The 24,503-nt window shown below is 43.6% G+C and overlaps 1 protein-coding gene across 12 annotated transcripts in view; it reads left to right on the top strand.

Moving 5' to 3' along the window:
* Positions 1-24,503, top strand: part of XYLB (xylulokinase) — a 145,799-nt gene that overhangs the window by 57,543 nt on the left and 63,753 nt on the right. For all 12 annotated transcript variants that reach the window (XR_004402326.2, XM_076055643.1, XM_076055633.1 and 9 more), the window contains 2 exons: positions 1,183-1,298; positions 17,593-17,708. Coding sequence is in view for 11 of the 12 variants with exons in the window: in XM_076055643.1 (XP_075911758.1) it covers positions 1,183-1,298; positions 17,593-17,708 (232 nt within the window). In the remaining variant the exon portion in view is untranslated. The remainder of the gene's footprint in view (positions 1-1,182; positions 1,299-17,592; positions 17,709-24,503) is intronic.

Below are 24,503 nucleotides of genomic sequence, written 5' to 3'. Positions count from 1 at the left end.
ATCATTCCTTCATTCGTCCGTCCCCTGCCGACCGACATTAAGGACACAAATCATGCCCCACAGCTGTTTAAAAACCTTTGGCTTGCACGTTTGCAGGGTTTTTGTATTTTACATTGGATATCAGTTCCATATATATAGTAATTTCCAATGACGGTGACCTACAAGTACAACCACACTTCTTTTGTGCCCAGACAGAACAGACTCCATCCACTGCAACATTCCTAAAGTGTGGCAAAACTTGTGTTCAACCTCAAAAAGTTGCATATCCAACGTATGCCACTAAATCCAGATGAGTGACGTGGCTATGGATACGTGTATGAGTCTTTGCATATACCAATGCCTTTATGGATATTTAGAGCAGCAAAGTTCCCAACAATATATAGGGACAAAACTGATTGTTTTGGTAGATACATGTTGACTGTGCGAGCAAGCATCAGCTCTTGCTCTAAAGAGGGCCTCAATTACTTTATTTGATTTACTAACACCTTCCATTCATCAATACAATTCACCAGCGAAATAATAGAAAGACAGCCTGTCCTTCGTAGATGTAGGGAGGGTAGGGTTTTCATCAACACGGAGTGAATAGCTTATTTTCCACTGGAAAATAACCTTAAACATTTTTAGATGGTGCCCTCTCGGTAGACCATGAAGCAGAAAAACAACCGGTCAGCTGACAAATGACAGGGTTCCATTTGTATTAACGTACCACCCATCAAATCCTGAACATGCAAAAATAATCCTCAACCTTCACATTCTCAACAGTGACACAAACACTTTGGTCATGTTTCAAGGCGTCACCTTTGCATTTGGCAGAGTACAGCCTCTGAGACCTGCTGGTGCCCCAGCTCTTTGGTTTTGGTTTTGTTCCAGATCTTTTAAGGCTCTGCGGTGATACACAGCTTTTACCATGGCAAGAGCTAATTGAAAATAACAATTGGCATTGCACCAATCGTACGATGCTGTTCTACAGTAACATTCAATCATTTAATCAGTTTATATGTACATTTTTGAGCAGGGCAAAAAAATGCATAATCATATATATTTTTTTTTCCAGGCGGTTTTAATGATAGTTCATAGTCACTTTTTTGTCGGTCTGCACTTGCACCCTATTACTAATGCCAACCCTTTTAATTTGCATCGCAACAGATGTGGGCCTTGCCTGTCTCCTTGTGGGTCGTGCAGGTGAGCCTGGGGACCAGCGACACGGTTTTCCTGTGGCTGAAGGAGCCACGGCCGGCACTGGAAGGACACGTGTTCTGCAACCCCATCTGCCAGGAAGCCTACATGGCCCTTATCTGGTGAGTGCAGCCCTCGGCTTCAAACAACCCGGGCGTGGAATGCTCCATGCCGCCAGCTGCCCTGCTGAGTTTCAATGCCTTGTTTCGTTGGGGTCACACCCGGGCTGTGTTGCTGCCGTAATGTCACCAGCAGGACATGTGCAGCCTTCTGTGACATCGCCCCAACATGTCGGAATGCATTCTCCTGTTACTTTTTATTGGTCGTAAACAGTGTTTGCTTGTTATGGGGGGGGGGGGGGGGGGTGACCGTAAGTTGCATTTTCTTGATTACATTTTTAATTGGTTCAACTTATGCAGGAGATGGGACTGCCTTTATTATTTTTATGTCCAGGCGGCTGAATAAAACTGCACAAACTGATATAGTTTGTATAACATTAATCATTTTGTTCCCACAGCTACATGGTAGTTGCTGTAGAGATTTAGCAAAGCATGCCATCTGTTGCAATTTGAGCATTAATTGGAATGGCCATTGGTGGCTTATGACAGCCAATGGATATGATCACCACTTAGTGCTTGTTAGAGCATGGGAACAGGTTGATATTTTTGTTTTGAACGAAATGTCACCCAATTAGCCAGGCTTCCTTAATAAAAAAAAGATGTATTTTAAAATAACACTCCTTTGCCTTTTATTTGCATCAAACCCTTCCATATTGTGTGGCCGTTGAGGAGTGGAAGAGTGGCAGCACTGTTGGGAATTGCTCTGTTTTTGTGCCTGCACACTGCCAGCTCACGTGCGAGCCCAACCCGTTCTGTTGTCCGCACCCTTGCGTGCGTGTGCATCCGTTACAGTTACCAAGATGTGTTGTTGTGTCCCGCTTAACTCTACTGTCCCACTCCCCCTGTTCAACAGCGCATTCATGGTATTTCCCCATGATTAATTGCTTCCTTTATCCAGGGTTTCCTCCCTTTTCAGCATGGAGGCAGCTCTTTAACCCATCCACTCGAAACTCTTTTCTGCTCTCACTGCTACCAATGGGGCTTCTTGTACCAGAAACATTTGAGTGACCAGGTCATTGTTCTTGTCGAATACAATGTCCGCAACAGTCCTTGGCTGTAGAATAACCACACAACTTGTAATGTTGGCTGCGAAGCTGACATTGTGCAGTTGAGAGGAACCTTGAACAACGAGTGAACGGTGCTACTCACCTCCCTGATTATGTTTGAGATTGGAACAGTTTCCTAGACCTTTTCCTGAGATCTGAATATGTTCTAACTATTTTTAACTAACTCTTTTTATATTACCAGAGAAGGCCCATTGGGCTATTAGGCTCTTTTTCAGAAGTGACCTGACCACAAATGATAGCTCAACGAAGTGGCTTATGTAGAAATTTATAGCAGACAAATAGTACAAAAACGGACGTTTCTAAACAAGGCGGGAAAAACCAGATGACCGTGAGAAAAACAACCACATGACACAATGCGTATTCACAGTGCATGATGTGTGTCGTATACTCTCAGGAATAATATTTACAAGCCTTGGGGTCCTGACACCATACCAAATGTCGTACCTATAATGTGTGCCCCAGAAATATCACCAGTTTGTCACATTTCCAAGCTATCACAGACCACATGCTACTACCAACCTGGAAGTGAGCTTGCCTCCTGCCAATTCTAGAGAAAGGATGATCCATCTTACGTGATAACTATCGTCCTATTGCTCTGACCTCATTACTTTTGCAAAGTGATGGAATCTGTCATCAATAATCAGAATCTACATCACTTAGAATCGATAGCACTTCTTGGGGACCATGGCTCCCGGCAAGCCCATTCTAATGGGGATTTCCTAGTTTACGTGACTCACATCTGGATCTCTAGACATTAGCATTTTGGAGAGTCCACGACCCTTGCTCTTGACATTCATAACGTGATTGTGTCTGGTATCCAACACCACTTGCCAAGGTACCATCATGCCGGGTTCCACACTCATCTGAAAGCTTGAGTTTTTTCTTTTTTTTACAGACAACTCAATATATGCGATTTAAAGCTTTCGTGACTGCAAGGATTCATCTTATTTGGTTCTTTCGGTAAAGTCACGTAGAATGAGAATAAAATAATAAATTAATAAAATAAAATAACACAATAAAATTGTCACGACGTTTCGGCCACAACACAAGTGCTGCCTCTGTGGATGTGTAGGCTTTGACTTTAACATAGCCATTTCTGTGACCAGTCACAAGCTAATCACTCAGCTATTTCAATGCTAAATTCTCCTGTTTGATATGTAAACCCCTTTGTCAAGGTGCCTCACTTCTCTAAACCAGCTTAAAAGACGCTACAAATCTTAACAACGTTCATTGAAGCTCTGTCGTCCCGACAGGTCTGTTCCTTTCATCTGAAGAAGGCCACTTGTGTTGTGGCCGAAACGTCGTGAGAATTTTATTGTGTTATTTTATTATTTTATTCTCATTCTACGTGACTTTACCGAAAGAACCAAAGAAGATCAATATATGCGGTGAAAAGCAACCTGTTTGGCACCTTCACCATCAACTGTGCTGTAAGACACAATTCTGTCACCGACACCATTCTTCTGTTCATTAGTGACTTATCTTCCAACAATATACGCAATTTCTTTGCTGATGGCAGCACTCTTCACTCCATATATCCATTCAAATCATAAGCAGAGATCAGCAGACTATTCGCTGTCCAAAGTGCTAAGACATCAAGGACATGGTTACTTTCAACTTGAATGAAACCCAGTCATTGCTAATGTTATAAGGTTGTTAATACCGTGGTTCCTATGATCGCATTTCAGAATGTTGATCTTATCCGTATTGAATACACCAATCTGCTTAGCATGAGCATTTCATTTGACTTGCTTTAAAACAGTTGCATTGCTAATCTGACTAAAGAGGCATGAAAGCAGCTTGTATTTCTATTTCGTGCCAAATCCTTCTTCAGCTCTAATCGGTCACTAATACTGTACAGAGGGTAACCCTTGTCAGTTGTACCAGTATTGCCACATTTGCTGTGGAACTCCTTGTCCTTACGAGGCTCTATTGTGTTCAACAGACTCTCTCGCCGTCGTTCGGTTTTACTTTTATTGCTTTAAGTCACTTTCCTATGCACAGATTCGTCCGTGAATCGTTTTCTCTGGATGGCCATTTCTTGTAATCCATCATGTGTCAAAAACACCATATTGTAGGATAGACCATTTGTCTTTCTCCTTTATTTCTGCACCACTCAACTTTAGATTTCCTATTCTTGGTTCTTTCGGTAAAGTCACGTAGAAGGGAAACAATAAAGTAATAAAAAAAAGGTCTTGCTCTGGTTTTCACACCTGATGACGATTGCTTGCGTTGCAGTCGAAACGTCGTGAGAATTTTATTGTTTTATTTTTTATTATTTTATTGCTTCCCTTCTACGTGGTGACTTTACCGAAATAACCAAGGATATGAATCCCTGCAGTCACGAAAGCTTTAAATCAAAATGTTGATTTGCTATAGACTTTTTTTACCCAAGTTCCTCTAACCTCAAACATATTAGTTATTATCTGCTAGACACACATCAACGCTCTTAGCTGTTGGCTAATTTTCGTCATAGTATGTGAGGTCAGTGCTCAGAAAATGTGTTTTTTTTTTCTTCTAAGCAACAAGGTTCTCCTTCAGCTGAGAAAAAAAGTCCCTCATTAATGTATATTGTGAAGGGGCAGTTAAACTAAAAAGGCCAATCAATATGTTTTATTTTATATATTAACTGAAGCAAAAACAAACATAATATTTGCACAATTTAGAGACAGTTCTTATAAAGTCATGAAAGACAAGTGTTTCCTTACTCAGAGAAGCAATGAGCAGTGTTCATATATTTAATCGCGTCTGGGTCAGCAGTGCAAATACCACATTCCAACGATGGGTGCTATTTTATCCACAGCACAACCACTGTCAGATTTCCACAAAGTGGTACTCATGTTATTGACCCTGGAGGGGAATGACGAGCTGAGTCGACCACGGACTGGCATTTTAACTGACGACATTCCCATTTTTCAGTAGAGTGTTCTGCCATGGTGCTGACCACTACATCGCTGTTCATGGAACCTTTCAATCTAATTCTACTTCTGCATGACAATTGCTGAAAGGCTTAACTAAAGCATGTCTTGTGCTGGAAATGGACGGTGAAAACCCTCACTGTCACTCGGATAACTAGCAAGGTGCCACTTTATAGATCAACAAATAAGTGAGTGCCATTCACGTCCCAAGTGCCCCTCGAGTCGTGTCTTGTCTTGGAAGAACAATTCCTATCGCAAATTACACATGGATTCAGATTAAATAGTGAAGTGGCAAGCATTATCAAATCACACCTGCTCTCATCAACTAAAACTACGCTTCAGATCAATTTTATTTTTAATCCAGGCGGTGGTGTAGATTTAGGGCTTGACTGACAGACCAATGGTTTATCGTTCAATTCCCTGTTTCAGGCTAACTTTTGCCTATTATATTTGCAGAGTTGATAAACTAAGTATCATTATTTAAGTGGTTATACCATGGAGCAGTTGTTCTCTGCCATGAGCTTCAGGCCACCAACATAGAGGAACATGACCTGATAGCTCATGTTCATAGGCAGACTTTTGAATACCACTTTTGTGAGTGAAGACAGAACGTTTGGCAGCACAGAAGTCAGCTTTCGGCATGAGCGAATGGCTGCTTTAAAGGGACCCTCAGGGTTTTGAGGTCACCATATCCAAACCAGAGGCTACTGGATGCACAATGACCTCCAGAGGTATGAAAATAAAACTGGTGGGTAATCGTTGAAAGTGATTCACTTTTAATATTTCTTGAAGCTACACATCACCCAGCAGGCCACATAAACAATGCTTGTTCAGCGGAGTGCTAGGTCCTTGCAGTCTTCCGAGCCTCGAATCCACATGCGGCTTCTCCTTTAATAATCGGCTGTCTGTGCAGTGCCTGCAGCAGCAACTTTTCACGTAAGAATTAATTCTGGCTGGTACCCAGGGGAGGCTCAAATCCCGTGTCTTCCTCACACCTCCCCCAGGCACAAATTAAATACCCCACGATGTCCACAGAGCCTATTGGGCCCCACTGAGGAGTAGCATGTGCAGAATATTTAATTTGAAATGTACCACTTTTCGTATGTGTGGGGGAGAAGGATGCATTGTGCGATCGGGGTGGCAAGATGTTAACTCTCTCGCCTCGTATGCAGGAGTTCGTGGATTTCATCCCTACGCTGACGCCTGTACAGTGAGGGAAAAACGTATTTGATCCCCTGCTGATTTTGTACGTTTGCCCACTGACAAAAAAATGATCAGTCTATAATTTTAATGGTAGGTTTATTTGAACAGTGAGAGACAGAATAACAGCAACAAAAATCCAAAAAAACGCATGTCAAGAATGTTATAAATTGATTTGCATTTTAATGAGGGAATAAATACTTGACCCCTCTGCAAAACATGACTTAGTACTTGGTGGCAAAACCCTTGTTGGCAATCACAGAGATCAGACGTTTCTTGTAGTTGGCCACCAGGTTTGCACACATCTCAGGAGGGATTTTGTCCCACTCCTCTTTGCAGATCTTCTCCAAGTCTTGATTTAAAGCTTTCGTGACTGCAGGGATTCATATTGTTGGTTCTTTCGGTAAAGTCACGTAGAAGGGAAACAATAAAATAATAAAAATATAAAACAATAAAATTCCCACGACGTTTCGACTCCAACACAAGCAATCATCATCCTTCTCCCCCATGCATACGAAAAGTGGTACATTTCAAGCAATCACCTGATGATGATTGCTTGTGTTGCAGTCGAAACGTCGTGGGATTTTTATTGTTTTATATTTTTATTATTTTATTGTTTCCCTGCTACGTGACTTTACCGAAAGAACCAAGAATATACTTCTCCAGGTCATTAAGTATAGGCTGACGTTTGGCAACTCGAACCTTCAGCTCCCTCCACAGATTTTCTATGGAATTAAGGTCTGGAGACTGGCTAGGCCACTCCAGGACCTTAATGTGCTTCTTGTTAAGCCACTCCTTTGTTGCTTTGACCGTGTGTTTTGGGTCATTGTCATGCTGGAATACCCATCCATGACCCATTTTCAATGCCCTGGCTGAGGAAAGGAGGTTCTCACCCAAGAATTGACGGTACATGGCCCCATCCATCGTCCCTTTGATGCGGTGAAGTTGTCCTGTCCCCTTAGCAGAAAAATACTCCCAAAGCATAATGTTTCCACCTCCATGTTTGACGGTGGGGATGGTGTTCTTGGGGTCATAGGCAGCATTCCTCCTCCTCCAAACACGGCGAGTTGAGTTGATGCCAAAGAGCTCCATTTTCGTCTCATCTGACCACAATACTTTAACCCAGTTGCCCTCTGAATCATTCAGATGTTCATTGGCAAACTTCAGACAGGCATGTATATGTGCTTTCTTGAGTAGGGGGGCCTTGCGGGCGCTGCAGGATTTCAATCCTTCACGGCGTAGTGTGTTACCAATTGTTTTCTTGGTGACTATGGTCCCAGGTGCCTTGAGATCATTGACAAGATCCTCCCGTGTAGTTCTGGGCTGATTCCTCACCGTTCTCATTATCATTGCAACTCCACGAGGTGAGATCTTGCATGGAGCCCCAGGCCGAGGGAGATTGACAGTTGTTTTGTGTTCCATTTGCGAATAATCACACCAACTGTTGTCACCTTCTTACCAAGCTGCTTGGAAATGGTCTTGTAGCCCATTCCAGCCTTGTGTAGGTCTACAATCTTGTCCCTGACATCCTTGAAGAGCTCTTTGGTCTTGGCCATAGTTGAGATTTTGGAATTTGATTGATTGATTGCGTCTGTGGACAGGTGTCTTTTATACAGGTAACGAGCTGAGATTAGGAGCACACTCTTAAAGAGAGGGGGTCAAATACTTATTTCCCTCATTAAAATGCAAATCAATTTATAACATTTTTGACATGAGTTTTTCTGGACTTTTTGTTGTTATTGTCTCTCACTGTTCAAATAAACCTACCATTAAACTTAAAGATTATAATTTCTTCGTCAGTGGGCAAACGTACAAAATCAGCAGGGGATCAAATACTTTTTTTCCCTCACTGTATGTTTGCAGTTTGCGTGTTCTCCCCGTGGCCGCATTAATTTTCTCTGGGTCCTCCAGTTTTTCCCTTCACAGTTACAAAAGTCTATTTTTAGTATATGGCTACTATAAATTTCCACGTGATAAGCCACTTCGTTGAGCTATAATTTGTGGCCAGATCGCTTTTGAAAAAAGAGCTACATAGCTGGGAACCTTACCTGTTAAAATAAAATAATTTGTTCATGGTTTAGTTTAGTTTTCAGATTGGAAGCCTTGTGGTAATCGTGGTAGTTTTGACATCTCAATTGCAACGTGCTTTGGGATATTGGTGCTTGGAGAGCATGCTGCTGGTTGACGGAAGGTTAGGGGCTAAATCCAATGTGGTCTTTTCTTTCCCCCTTACTCCAGCTGATATTTAGCCATAGCTTGGCTGATAGTGGAATTATCTTGTTCAAAATCCATATTCATGTCCGATACATTTATGGTATATATTTGTTGTTGTCTTGGTCCTGATTTTAAAAACAAGTTATTGTCATCATGTATTTTTTGTAAAGTGTAATTTAAGCAAATCTTGTTTCCCTTTGATTCTAAAACCATAAATTCTCATGAGAAATTTTGTCACTGAGAATAAGAGGTCAGGAAGATACGAATTACAGCTCGTCTCCCAACAGCCAAGAGGTAGCACCGTCCGCTAAATCCTCTAATGCTGGCTGTGCTCGTAATACTTTCTGTGATTGAACACTGTCAGCGCTAGGCAGCCAAATTAGATAAGCAGACACGGCCCTTTAAACGTGTGGTTAACATGGTATTTCTGCAGTTTAATCTCAACTGCATTTTGCCTCTTCGGATTTAAAAACACAGAAAGCACTCAGAGAAGTAATAATTGAATTTACAGTGCTGTGCTATCATGAGCATTCGCAGGGTACATTAATTTTTCATTAGCAGCAAGGGAATTGTATTAGCCTGATGTGTTTCATTCTCTGATAATTTCCAACCTGTCTGAGACTGCTTCTATCAGCTGTGAACAGCCCCTTTTGCAGTGGTGCAAATGTAAAAAAAAAATGTGTGTTTGTAGCACTTGCGTTCATTTTCAGAGGAATTTGCGCATGCCTCGTTCTCTTCATTCCGAGTGTGTGGTTATTTACTTGCAATGTTTATACTCTTATATCATGTTGAAGGGATGCGTCGCGAAGTTATTCTCAATAGTCAGTCGATTATTTGGTCAAAAGATGTCTAAGAATATTAAGCTAGGGATAAGCGGTGGGGTGACACTGTGGAGGAGGAGGAAGTGCTAAGAGGTGTGGAGGGAACGGTCCAGGCAGCGTTTCGACGAGGGAGGAGCCAACAGAATTGGAAAGAGGTAACCCTAGAAGAGGTCGAAACTGGAGTGGAGCAGATGAAATCGAGTAACAAGGAAGAAGAAATACGTGGTATTATTGTTGAAATACTGACAGATGGGAGGAAGCCATAGAATGTTGGAGGAGTTGCACAAGGTCATCAGCGCTGCCTGGAATAGAGAAAAGGTTGCCACAGGGCTGTAAGAAAGCACTTGTCTTCACCCCTCCATACGAAGGGGGATAAAAAGGAACGTAGTGACTCAAGTAAAGATAACTCTCCTGAGAATTCCAGGAAAGGTATTTGCCAAAATCTTGCTTAATACAATTAAAAATCGAATATATATTAAAAAAAAATCCGTTTCACGACAAATCAGTGTAAGGGGCTGTAATGATCACATCTGTATGGGAAGACAATTGTGGCACTGAGCAATTCATAGATATTACAGGTTTCTAAGCCAGGAGCCAGTATCTTCATAGTACAATCACTGTTGGTTTCTCACAAAGTGGTACCTATTTATATATCCATGAAGGATGATGGGCCGAATCAACCTCCAACTTGGATTTTGAGTCTAGTACTTTCGCTCAGCACCAGATACCTCCGTGCAAGCCTGCCATATGATCCCATTGAGTCAAACGACCACAATTAAGACTTGTGTTCAGCATACAAATGATGTCACTCGGGGCCATGTATTGTCTACACCAGGGGTCGGCAACCAAAATGACAAGAAGAGCCATGTTCTTCAAGGTTCCAAGAGCCACAATGTGAATATGAGACGGTGGTCCTTCATTTATAACGTGATGAAGCAATCCCCTTATATAGCCACGTGCAGCTCCAGAGCCACGGGTTTCCAACCCATGGACTTCCATGGTAAGCTGGATTTCCATGGGCCATAGTAAACTCAAACCTGTCAACCCACATGGTGTACCTCGTATTCTTGTACAGGGACAATTGAGTTTTCAGGTCCATACGGCATACAGCCGTTTCAATACGGGCAAACATTTTTTTTAAAGATATCTTTATATTCTTTGGGTCTTTCGGAAAAGCCACGTAGATAAAAAATAAAACTGATAAAAATAATAATAATATCACGAGGATTCGATCGCAACACAAGCAATCGTCATCAGGTGAGAGCTGCTGAGGCAGGAAAATTATATATGGCGGGAGCACTGCTAAGGCAAGATTTAAATGTCTATTTGTTTGTGTTTCTCCCTTGTGATAGGACTTTGTAGGATTAACTTTTAGATTTATAAGGGCACGGGTTGACCAATAAGGTCTGAATTGGTCTGTAATAAGGTAGGCACTGAAAAGGGGTTGACAGGTATGTAAACTGGACTCCCGTGGTGAACTGAACTTCCACGGTGAACTTTACTTCAATGGTGAACGAATTCTGAAAGAAAACCCTCAATATTTTAAGTCACATTGCAGTCCTTTAAGAGCTGCATGCGGCTGCAGAGCTGCAGGTTGCCAACTCCTGGTCTATGCGAACCATCTGTAAAATTAAACTATAAAGTATTCCAGTTGTCAAAAAATACAGAATCGTTTTATTTCACTCGGGAAATATATTGTATTCAGTGAGCAAGATGCCTTCTGTGGGCCCACAGAGGCATAGATTAAAGAGAGGCTGAAGTAAAGAAATTTAAAACGATGCAATGTTAAAAGTAGTGACTCAGCTCATTGAGCTCTCTCCAACGATGGAGTAAAGGCCAGCCAGAGTAACACTACTCCCCCAGGTAACTTCAACAACACAGCCTTTCTGCCATGCGTTTTATGCAAGGTATGTAGCACCACTCGGCTTCTCACTGCATGTTTAAATAAATATTCGTGTTTCACTTCTGGGCCAGCTGTGTTGTTGTGATATATACGAATTTGTGACGTTTACGTGGTCTGCAGTGCTTTTCATTTTTCCTGAGAGTTGCCACGCGATAGTTTGTTAAATAGCAATAAAATATTTAATTTTCCATTAGGCGCTCAAGGTCAGAGTAAAGAAGTCATCACAGCCACTGCCAGTGATGCCAACATAAAATCCTGAAATGATTGCACAGTGTACATGTCTGACCTCCAAAGTTCACGGTAGCTTTGTTGCACATTCCAGTGCCTGTCTCGATAGGCTGCCCTCCTCCACACTCATTGCAACATCCTTTCCCTAACAACTTCAGTGCTTTCTTGTAACAATATGTTTCGAACTACCTAGTCGCTTGCCCTATAATGGCATGCATTTTCTAGCATCTGCCACATTTTCACCTCTGTTCAAATGGCCAGAGGTTTCTTTGCCAGTTGTTTTGTAACACTTCCGAGTGTGGATGGATGTTCACAATGAGAAATGTTTCCTCGAGTGTTTGATGCCCCTGGATTTACAAGGTAACCCCATGCGTTCTGAGTGCTTCGCTGAGCTTCCAGTAAAGAGCTTTGCTCTGGTAATGGGATCTGTCATTAGTGCGGTTTTAAGAATGTCTGCCACGTCTCCACCAAGTGTTTTATTTTATTCTGCCCCGGCTCTACGAGATCTCCCAGTGGGAAGTTTGTCCTCCAAAAGCAGTATTTATCTCACAGCCACGATTTTTTTTTGTCGTGAATATGCTCCTTACGTCAATAAAAGACATTCCATTGTTTAACACTTGCACCCAACACAAGGTTTAATTTTAGCCTATACATAGGAGGTTTACTCTGCACATTAAAAATAAAACATCTTGCCAACTATTACACTCATAGCAAACCATTTAGCGTTGTCCAATAAAACAGAACTTCACGTGTTATTCTGTGATTGTCACATATAAATAAGTGGAAATGTATTAGGTCTTCCAATGTCCATTCCAGGTCCCTAATAACCAGCTCCCAGAAGCCAGTGACTGTTCTATTAAAATCCTTTGATACATTTTTGTATTGAAGGCAGTTTTCATCATACACTGTGCAACTTTTCTTCCAGCTCTATAAATCTATACTTGGAAATCTATGCTCACATTTGTTGAATGAAAAGTCATAGTTTCCCACCATGCAAGCGGTACATTGGACAGTGTTCATCTTCAGGGATGACCTCAAGCCACTGGTGGAAATTGAACATCTCTTGGACTAATCTCTCCATCGGAATACAATCGGTGACTTCCTGCACATTGGTACTCGTTTTATCTATTGCAGCGGGATGATGGAAGATCCTCTCATTGCCATTTGAACTCCCACGATTTCCATTGTGCATTGAGCATTCTGCGATATATCCTTATAAGAAGCCTAATAACAATATAACCATGAGCTATGTTGTGGAGAATATAAAAAAACAAATAAGCAATGTTCCTGTTTCACATCTCTGTCCTGCCACATAAAAAATACAAGCATACGTTTAGCTCTGTGATGATGTGGTCTCATAATTAATTATAAGCAGCCAATTGTGACGCTTTAACACTTGAGAGCTCTCATTTCACAAACCTGATGATTGGTCAACTCAGCCCATTATTCCTACAGGATCAATAAAATGAGTTCCACTTTCAAGACCATCACGAGTGATTGTTCTTTTGCGGAGTTTAGTCTTTGCCACAAAACCGTGGAATTCTACCACTGGCTCAGGGCTGCCAACAGTGATGCGTCTGAATGCATGTTAGTACTGGGAGACACGTCAACTTTATTTTACTTTAACGCTACAGCATGTGCATCTACGTTAATTTACCTTGCATTTCCAAATTACAAAGTGTATTCGGGCGACTCCACTTATAACAATATGTGATGCAATGATACCCCAGATATGAAAGCATTTTTGTTTCCCAAATATTTGTCAGTGTTTGATTTATATTACAAAACTAACGATATGGTTTAGCATAGCCTATGAAATAAATTAAATCACGACGTTTCGGGCGCAACACAAGTGCCCGTCATCAGGTGGAATCAACCCCAGCAATAAACAAATTTCAGCAATTTGTTTATTGCTCTTTTAATTTATTTTCTACCTACGTGACTTTACCGAAAGAACCAAAGAGTATGGATTCATGCAATCACGAAAACTTCAAATCTAGATTAGCATAACCTGCTTATGATGATTCATATTAAGTGAATAATGTAGTTGCAAGACCATTTTAACAATATTAAGCATGTGGATGACCAAATAATCCAAATACGTTAGAGCTGGGATAATTAGTTGATTAAGTCGATTAATGATTAAGCCGTTAAGGATGCATTTGTAAACCATGTGCATCCGCCCAGCCTGCTGAGACGCTATAGCTTTTCAGGACAGTATTGAGTGTTTCCATGATTCCTGGAACTCAGGGTTAACAGTGCCCCAGCATTCCAAATGCACAGTTTTAGTTTCACATGCGTTGCCTTTGCAAATCCTTGCCATATAATCACACTCTCCCTATCCTCCCAGTATTGATAGGGCAATTTAAATACAGTTAACTTAACAACTATGATCACCAAACTCTAGTGATGCTGTCAATACATGCCACTTTTCTTGCCTTCTTTAGAGAGGTAATGTTTTTTTTTTTCTATATATGTCCATTGCAGTGAGCCGTATGTCAGCCGTGATGTGTTCCCCATGTTAACATTCTGGAAAAATTGGACTGCGACTGAGCTCCTAGACTCAGTTTTAAGGTTCTGCATTTAAAACCCAGTTCGGGGTCCAGTGTGGAAAAGAACACCCTATAGTGAAACTTTTTAACAGTGTGTCTTATATCACATGCCAACCATATTCCCATGCAGAGAGTAGGGTGGTGATGGTGGCGAGATGTTAACTCTCTCGCCTGGTATACAGGAGGTCGTGGGTTCAATCCTGACCCAGACACCTGTATATTTGGAGTTTGCATGTTCTCCCTGTGGTCATGTGGATATTGCTCCAGGTCCTCCGGTTTTTCCCTCCAAATTTAAAATCAACATGTATTTAGAGTATTTGGCTGCTATAAATCTCCACGTGATAAGCCACTTCGTTGAGCTATCATTTGTGCCCAGGTCGCTTCTGAAAAAGGCCTGTTGTAAAATAAAAAATAAAATGAACTTTTTACAGTTGCGGTTTTGCATGCATGGATTTAAATGTACCAGGGGGGTTTCTGTTAATAATGATATATCCAATTATACTGGTATGAATATCCTGGTTACACCAGCCCACAGGGGATTATTGTGTCCGTCCGTCGTGCATCCAAAAATGGGAGGGGTGGGGCTGGGTGGGGAGGGACGGGCTGGGTGGGGAGGGGAGGGTGGGGAGGGGCTGGGTGGGGAGGGGCGCGGTGGTGGAGGGTGCGGCTGGGTGGAGAGGGGAGGTTGGGGAGGGGCTGGGTTGGAAGAGGATGGTGGGCAGGGGCGGGTGTGGAGAGGCTGGGTGGGGAGGGGAAGGTGGGGAGGGGCTGGGTGGAGAGGGGAGGGTGGGGAGGGGAGGGTGGGGAGGGGCTGGGTAGGGAGGGGCTGGGTGGGGAGGGGCTGGTCACCCCGTGGTGCCCTTATAAAACTCAACGTTTAACCTACTCACGCCGGCTTTTGCCCACCCTCAGAGTCGGGCATATTTGCGGAATACACCACGTGGTGGTGCCGCCGTTGACCCTGTCCATTGACCGAGAAACCCAACGTTCCTACCAGCTCCCTCCGCAGGAATGTGTTTCTGGAACCCTTGCCAGTGTTTATTTAGTACAAAATATATCGTCGATTGAGCATCACCCTCACAGCCAGTGGACCATCCCAGATAAAAAAGAAAAAGATAATTCAGCTGCTTCAATTCCTGTAAGATGGGACTCAGGCATATGTACGAATAGAAGGTGAGACATCAGCATGGTTTGATGTTAGGGCAGGCTTCATACTCTTTGGTTTTTTCGGTAAAGTCACGTAGGTAAAATAAAAATAAAATAAATGAAAACAACTGAAATTATTTATATTTTAATTTTACCTACGTGACTTTACCTAAAAAACCATAGAGTATGGTTAAGGCAGGCGTTCGTCAAGGTTTTATTTTGTCTCCCATGTTTAACGTCGTGCTTGACTTCTCACAATTCAACTCATCATGACCTGTGTTGTCCTTAGTAGGTCCGTGCTAATAATGCTTCCGCTTACAAGCCCAATAATGATAAAGGAAGAAAGTAATCGTTTTGGGGGATTTTTTCCACGTGTTTTTTTTGTGTTTCCTAATTACCATTTGCCTTGAACAACTCACGCCTTACATCGACAGAACGCAAGGGTATTGATTTTTAAATTCTTACAATGAGTTACATTTAAATTATGTCTACCTATTGTACACACAATGCTGCATTCTAATCACCAGCTGTTTAAGCCGTGTACAGTAGTGAGCGCACATTGTTGACAGCTCTGCATCGAGGCGTTGACTTGAAATTAAATGCATACATATGAAATATATATTTAAAAGTAGCTTCAAGGGATGAATTTTTCCACAATGGAAAAGCCATGAATATAAATGTAAGCTTGCTGAATGACAACTAAAAATACCCAGAGGTAATAGAAATAAAATAACAATGAAAAAATACTTATTAGGTTAAAATTATTGTATGTGTAACTGCTCACTTGCTTGATATATTCTTGTCCAGGAAATGTAAAATGTTGTCGAAGATGGGAAAATTAGTGAACTATCTAATTATCTAATATATAATAAACTTTGAACAATCTTACTGTCTCATACATGTATTGTTGTACAACCACGTGGAGACGAGGAATACTAGAAGGGCTGTTGCCGTTTATTAACGCACACTCTCACTCGGCATCCTTACACTCACACCAGTGTAGGTGCACTCGATCTCCGTCCCTCACACGGACACTGAATAACTAATTGGACTCTACCCCGCCTATCCCCTTGGCTCTCTCACTCGTCTGCCCGGGGCGGGGGATCAGCTAACACCGCTCCGCGGCGAGAGACCCCTACTCCAGCCGGTCCTTACCCTGGCCCCCAACGACGACCACGCCCCCGTCACGTGGTTCCCCTTAAGAACCGTTTGGGCGGCTCCTCCCCCCAGCTCGGCCCCGCCCACTTTCCCGAAAGTGCTTTCCGAAAGCCCCTTGCGTAACCCGTGACGTTACGTCATCCTTGGCCCCGCATAACTCTCAACGGGCTCGCACCTCAATCCGCTCGCCCTCTCATTGGTTACTCACAATGCTCCTTTACACATATATTGAAACACATGTTTACATGTACAAAGCATCGAAATGATGTGGCCACATCTCAAATGCAATGGTGGCTTGTGTTCCAGTGTAGCACCCCTGAACCTATTGTAGTAATGATACATTACAATGTCAGGGACCAGTTTATTTCGAGTACAACTACTGTTCCTATGAGTTAATGCATGCACTTTCATCCAGTGATTAGTATTTTACCTACTCTAGAAGAATCATGAGTTTGATTATTGACCGGGAAATCAACTCACAACCTTCTAGTTGTGAATTGAGTGCACTTGCCCCATTGCAACCTGGCTGGATGTACTAATTACACATTTTTCACGATATTACATCACGTTCGTCCCGTGCTCACCGAGCTGCATTGGCTTCTAGTTGCTGAACGAATACATTATAAGGTTGTAATCATAGCGCAAAGTGCTTGCCACAAATTAGCCACAATACCTTTCTGATTTTGTCAAGGAGCATAAACCATCACGCAAACTCTGGTCATCCTCACAGTGGCATTTGGCTAGCCATCAAACAAAGACGGTCACTGCATCGTGCGCTTTCAAATGGCGCTTCTGCGGCCGTCTGGAACACTTTTCCTTCTGATATTAGGAAGCCACTGGAGCTATGCACTTTTAAATCTCTATTAAAAACTCATGTCTTGAGATCTGCTTTTGGTGTTTAGTGTATTGTCCTTCACCCTGCACCTCTGATTACCACAGTTGTCTACGTACAATGCTAAAGAAGTTCAACATGCTCACATACATTGCAACGCAACTTGCCTCGGCCTAGATTTTCGTTTAAACCAATGCTACACCTGGCACAATTTTAGGCATTAATTGACTTGACATTGGATGGTGGTGTCTCACACAGCTTCAAGAATGCGTCGCTGACACGGGAGCGCGTGCGGGACCGCTGTGCTGCAGGATCGTGGGAAGAGTTCTCCAGGGCTCTGAGAGCCACACCGCCTGGAAACGGAGGAAACATCGGTGAGCCTGTTAACCCAGCGGCATCCACGGTGAATCTCTAGCTTTTGTAACAGCGAGGGTTGCTCTGTGCCTGTCTATGGAGCCAACATTGTGTGGATGAGATCACTGGCACACACAAGTACACATTTCGCGGGAATCAATGTAGTTGTTTTGGCAGAGATTTGATGGAAACCGGTGGAATTTACTATATAGCCCCCATTGCACGGGGCAGGTTTAGGGCCTGCCCACACCAGTCAGTGTTTCTACCCAGTCTTTCTTATGCTCTGAAAGGGATTACTGCGTAAACTATCCATTTCAAGCACAACTTCATGTCTTGGGTCCACTAGCAGATTTAATATGTGAGCTGTTTAGTGATATGAAAAATAAGCATAGCATAGTGGTAGCAGCTCGATAAAACATCACCTTTAGGCTGAGCCTTCATTAAACAGCAGTGTGTATCATGAGTGGTACTCATAGCACTGTAACTCATCATAACATGAATACTGCATTGTGAGAAGACAATGTATCAAAGTTAGTTTAGGTATTCACCAATATATCTTAGTTTAATCACATTGCCTTATATAATTGTTTAACGCATGTATATGTACAGTATATACATCTCTAAGACGTGGTGATTTGGATGAGTTTTAAACTGTGGAACAAGCTAGACACAAAGCTCTCCCTCGTCTCTTTGGGATTGAAGGTTAAGGTGAAATTGCTCAGGAATTCACTTTAATTCTGGTTGTGTGCACATTATCTGCCCCTTGTTTGGATGTAGGCAATGTGCCCTGTGAGTGCTGTGCAATCCCTTGTCTCACATTTCAAGACGTAACGAATTTGAAAAGACCCTGAGTATTGGCACAGCCTTATTAATGGAGAGCTCTTCCAAACAGGTCTCATTAGAGGTTTTAAATATATAATGTGGCTGGTTAGTGCAAAGCTATTCCAAACTTGTGCCATTAAAAATATTAAATATTGAATTATCTGGATAACGTAAAGCCCTTCTCAACCAGCCTAATTTAACGTCTTAAATATTGAATGCACCTGGTTAATACACAGCTCATACCAGTGTGACTTTGTTCTCAATAGAGTCTTGATATTCAGACATTGTTAACTGCAGTTAACAGTATTTGTGATTACTAATACATTTATTTTCTTTATTTAGTACAATCTACATTGTACTAAATATTGAAAATCATACCATTTATTAAAACTCCCTTAATTCTACACAGGCCTGATAGTCCCACAATCCCCAACCTCAGCAACATTAAAAGCCACCTTGGAGACCTGGCTGACACTGATAAATTAGTGAGGGAAACTGGACAAATGTCACTGGGCACAGGTAGTCATCGAGAATCGGCTGGGATTATGTGGCCTGCTCCATCGGCTTTTCCCTTAAACCAGACAATGTGCTTTCATCAAACGCTCGTGACATGCAGAAGGCAGTACAGGAAGCAAATCTTCGACATACCTGTCATTGGCAACCCATCACGTGTTTTCTTTTACTTTTACCCTGGGTACTAGTTTTTTACACACACAAAACAAATGTACATTTGTTCAAACATACGGTCCGAAAGATGTTCAACATACGTAAAATATTATTTCTTTAGAACTGCCTTTTGTCGTTAGTTTGTTGTCCTTCCCCCTCCGATTAGCACAGTTGGCTACGTATGGTGTGAAAGAAGTTCAACATACATACATCCCAGGCATTTTCCTGAGTAAATGAAATATGTTTTTTTTTATTATAATTCATATTTATTTTGGGTTAGGCCACATAATGATCTGACCAAATTTCTAAGGAAATGTATTTTCACCGGTAAGCTGAAGAGCAATTCTCACAGCCATATTTAGCAATTCGCAACTGGCAATTGCAAAAACCCCACTGAAAAATCGTAACCTTATTGTGGTCGTGGGGTTTGTGTGTTCTAATGACTTTCAGAGCTATGTCGCCTGCAGTCTTGTACTCCTGGTCAGGTCTCTCTTGGCGAACAAATCTGGGGAGAGGATCCAGACAAATAACAGTCCAAACAAAATCCCCTTATGAATGGTTCAAAGTTATAAAAATCAGAGAACCTCGCTCGGATAAGGTATACCAGGACACCCCCCTGGAACCAGGCCTAGGGGTCGTGTTCGCTGGTGGCCTGGTGACCCACGTAACCCGGTCGGGCCCAACCTGAAATGACTATGTGCTGCAGTCCTGTGGGCCCACCATCCACAGGACCAAGGGTGAGGGGTAGGAGCGATGCCATTATAGCAGGGAGAGGGATCATCTCAGATGGACTGGACCTTCGCAATGGACATTCGCTATATGAACGTGGGATGTCACGTCACTGGGGAGGAAGGAGCCAGAGCTGGTGGAGGAGGTGGAAAGATAACGACTAGGTATCACCTCCACGCACAGCATTGACACTGGAACCAAACTTCTCGATTGGAGGCGGTCTCTCTCCGATTCTGGAGTTACCCCTGGTGAGAGGTCCCGGGCAGGTGTGGGGATACTCACAAGCCCCCGTCTGGGTGCTGTTCAGTTGGAGTTTATCCCAGTAGATGAGAGGATCGCCTCAATGAGACTTCAGGTCTCAGGAAGGAAAACTCTTGACTGTTGTGTGCACTTATGCGCCAAACAGCAGTTCAGAGTATTGGCCTTCTTGGAGACGATGGGTACATTGCTCGATAGAGTGCCGTCTACCGACTCCATTGTCTTACTGGGCGACTTCAATGCTCATGTGGGAAATTATGGAGATACCTGGAGAGGCATGATTGGGAGGAATGGCCCCCTGATCTGAACCTGAACAGTGAGATGTTATTGGAATATTGCGCTAGTCACGGAATGTTAATAACAAACACTGTGTTCAAACACAAGGATGCTCATAAGTGTACTTCGTACCAGAGCACCTTGGGCCAAAGGTCAATGATTGTCTTTATAGTTGTATCATTGAACCTAAGGCCGTATGTTCTGGACACTCGGGTGAAGAGAGGGACTGAGCTGTCAACTGATCACCACCTGGTGGTAAGTTGGATCCGACGCTTGGGGCACCGACCAGATAGACGTGGAAGGCCCAAACGAATAGTGTGGGTTTTCTGGACACGTCTGGGGAAAGAACCAGGGCAGAAAGATTTCAACGTCCACCTCCGGGAAAATTTCTCCTGCACTCCAGGGGAGGTGGTGGACATTGAGTCCGAGTGGATGTTGTTCAGGACCTCGATTGTGGATTCAGCTGTGAAAAACTATGGCCTGAAGGCAGTTGTTGCCTGTCATGGTGGCAACCCTAGGACCCGCTGGTGGACAACAGTGGTGAGGGTAGCTGCCAAGTTGAAGAAGGAGGCTTTCCGAGCTATGCTCGGAAAAAGGTCTCCAGACTCAATTGAGAGGTACTTGCTTGCTAAGAGGGTGGCAGTGGTAGCAGTTGCTGAAGCGAAAGGCCGGGCGTGAGAGGAGCATGGAGAGGCCATGGAGAGGGACTACCGTGCAGCCTCAAAGATGTTCTGGCAAACCATCTGACGCCTTCGGAGGGGTTGACAGGACGTAGCCCCGGCTGTTCTCAGTAAGGGGGGCATAAGATTGAACTCAACAAAGGAGATAGTCGAGAGGTGGAAGGAACATTTTGAGGAGCTCCTCAAACCGGTGGACATGCCCTCTTCTCAGGAAGCAGCCCTGGAAACAGCTGGGCTGCTGAAGTTGCTGCGGCGGTCGAGCGCTTTGGTAATGGCAAAGCTGCTGGGGTGGACGAGATTCGCCCAGAGTTGTTGAAAGCGCTGGACAATGTAGGAGTGTCGTGGTTAACATGCCTCTTCACTGTTGCATGGAAGGGTGGGTAGAGTACCTCTGGATTGCCAAACTGGGGTTGTTGTTCCAACTTTTAAGAAAGGGGACCAGAGGGTGTGCTCCAACTACAGAGGAATCACACTCCTCAGCATCCCAAGTAAAACCTATGCCAGAGTGTGGGAGAGGAGGCTCCATTCAGTTGTCAAGCCTCAGATTCACGAGGAACAATTCTGGATTCCGTCATGGTCGTGGAACAATGGACCAGCTCTTCTCCTTCTGACAGATATTTGAGGGATCATGAGAGTATGCTTGGAGAAAGCATAATTACCATGTTCCCCGCAATGTCTTGTGGGAGTATGATGTTCCGGTGCCATTTTTGTGTGCTATCCAGTCCCTTTATTCCCAGGGTAAGAGCTGTTTCCGTATTCTTGGTGTTAAATCAAAGTCGTTCACTGTGGGTGTTGGACTCTGCCACGGGTGCGTCTTGTCTCCACTCCTGTTTGTGATTTTCATGGACATGATATGAAGGCGCAGCCGAGGTATGGAGAATATCCAGTACAGGGGCATGGAGGTGGTTTCGCTGCTTTTTGCAGGTGACGTTGTCCTCTTTGCCTCGTCAGTCTGTGATCTCCAGGGTGCATTTGAATGGTTTGATGCCAAGTGTGAAGCAGCTGGGATGAGGTCATGGTTCACTCCCGGGAGACGGTGGATTGTTCTCTCCAGGTGAGGGGGGAACAGCTGCCCTTCGTGGAGGAGTTTAAGTACGTCAGGGTCTCTTTGGCGAGTGATGCTAAGTAGGAGTGGGAGATCGGCCTGCGGATCAGTGTGGCGTCTGCAGTGTTTCGGGCGCTGTACCGTTCCGTGGTAGTGAAGTGGGAGCTAAGTTCTCGAACAAAGCTCTCAGTTTACCGGTTGATCTACATTGCCATCCTCACCTATGCTCATGAGCTTTGGATAATGACCCGAAAGGATGAGATTACAGGTACAAGGGGCTGAAATTAGGTTTCTCCGCAGGGTTGCCGGGCTCACTCTCTGTGTTCGGGTGAGGAGCTCGGTAATCAGGGAGAGCCTCAGAGTCGAGCCGCTGCTCCTCCGGATCGAGAGAAGCCAGTTGAGGTGGTTCGGGCACCTGGTAAGGATGCCACCCGGTAGGCTCCCCCTGGAACTCCACCGGGTACGTCCCACTGGGTGAAGACCCCGCGGCGGGCCAAGGACACTCTGGTTGGACTATGTCACTCGGCTGGCCTGAGAACGCCTGGGAATTCCTCAGGAAGAGCTAGATTCTGTCACCAGGGAAAGGGAGGTCTGAACCGCCCTACTCAACATGCTGTCGCCGCGACCCTCACCAGGACGAGCGGACTGAGAAACGAATGAACAAACAATTTCTAAAACTAAACGGTCACCTGAAACAATAGAAATTGGTACGTTATCGCGTGTAAATGTGATGGTTAATTTGTTCGGCCTTGTCGCGTAGTGTAAGGTTTTAACTACAACATATTTGGTCAGATCATTGTGAGGTCTAAGCCAAATATGAATTATGAATCGTAATATTGGCTGTGGACACTTACCTGTTACATTGCAAATATTGTTCTTAGAAAGTGTATGTACAGTGAGGTAAAAAGTATTTGATCCCCTGCTGAGTTTGTACGTTTGCCCACTGACAAAGAAATGATCAGTCTATAATTTTAATGGTAGGTTTATTTAAACAGTGAGAGACAGAATAACAACAAAAAAATCCAGAAAAACGCATGTCGAAAATGTTATAAATTGATTTGCATTTTAATGAGGGAAATAAGTATTTGACCCCTCTGCAAAACATGACTTAGTACTTGGTGGCAAAACCCTTGTTGGCAATCACAGAGGTCAGACGTTTCTTGTAGTTGGCCACCAGGTTTGCACACATCTCAGGAGGGATTTTGTCCCACTCTTCTTTGCAAATCTTCTCCAAGTCATTAAGGTTTCGAGGCTGACGTTTGGCAACACGAACCTTCAACTCCCTCCACAGATTTTCTATGGGATTACGGTCTGGAGACTGGCTAGGCCACTCCAGGACCTTAATATGCTTCTTCTTGAGCCACTCCTTTGTTGCCTTGGCCGTGTGTTTTGGGTCATTGTCATGCTGGAATACCCATCCACGACCCATTTTCAATGCCGTGGCTGAGGGAAGGAGGTTCTCACCCAAGATTTGACGGTACATGGCCCCGTCCATCGTCCCTTTGATGCGGTGAAGTTGTCCTGTCCCCTTAGCAGAAAAACACCTCCAAAGCATAATGTTTCCAACTCCATGTTTGATGGTGGGGATGGTGTTCTTGGGGTCATAGGCAGCATTCCTCCTCCAAACACGGCGAGTTGAGTTGATGCCAAAGAGCTCCATTTTGGTCTCATCTGACCACAACACTTTCACCCAGTTGTCCTCTGAATCATTCGGATGTTCATTGGCAAACTTCAGACGGGCATGTATATGTGCTTTCTTGAGCAGGGGGACCTTGCGGGCGCTACAGGATTTCAGTCCTTCACGGCGTAGTGTGTTAGCAATTGTTTTCTTGGTGACTATGATCCCAGCTGCCTTGGGATCATTGACAAGATCCTCCCGTGTAGTTCTGGGTTGATTCCTTACCGTTCTCATGATCACTGCAACTCCACGAGGTGAGATCTTGCATGGAGCCCCAGGCCGAGAGAGATTGACAGTTCTTTTGTGTTTCTTCCATTTGCGAATAATCGCACCAACTTTTGTCACCTTCTCACCAAGCTGCTTGGCAATGGTCTTGTAGCTCATTCCGCCTTGTGTAGGTCTACAATCTTGTCCCTGACATCCTTGGAGAGCTCTTTGGTCTTGGCCATGGTGGAGAGTTTGGAATCTGATTGATTGATTGCTTCTGTGGACAGGTGTCTTTTATACAGGTAACAAGCTGAGATCAGGAGCACTCCCTTTAAGAGTGTGCTCCTAATCTCAGCTCGTTACCTGTATAAAAGACACCTGGGAGCCAGAAATCTTTCTGATTGAGAGGGGGTCAAATACTTATTTCCCTCATTAAAATGCAAATCAATTTATA

This window comes from Petromyzon marinus, chromosome 4 (genome assembly GCF_048934315.1).
Source record: "Petromyzon marinus isolate PM22_M1 ecotype Great Lakes invasive population chromosome 4, UKy_Petmar_22M1.pri1.0, whole genome shotgun sequence".
Classification (NCBI taxonomy): domain Eukaryota; kingdom Metazoa; phylum Chordata; class Hyperoartia; order Petromyzontiformes; family Petromyzontidae; genus Petromyzon; species Petromyzon marinus.
This window is presented reverse-complemented; position numbering and strand designations above follow the sequence as displayed.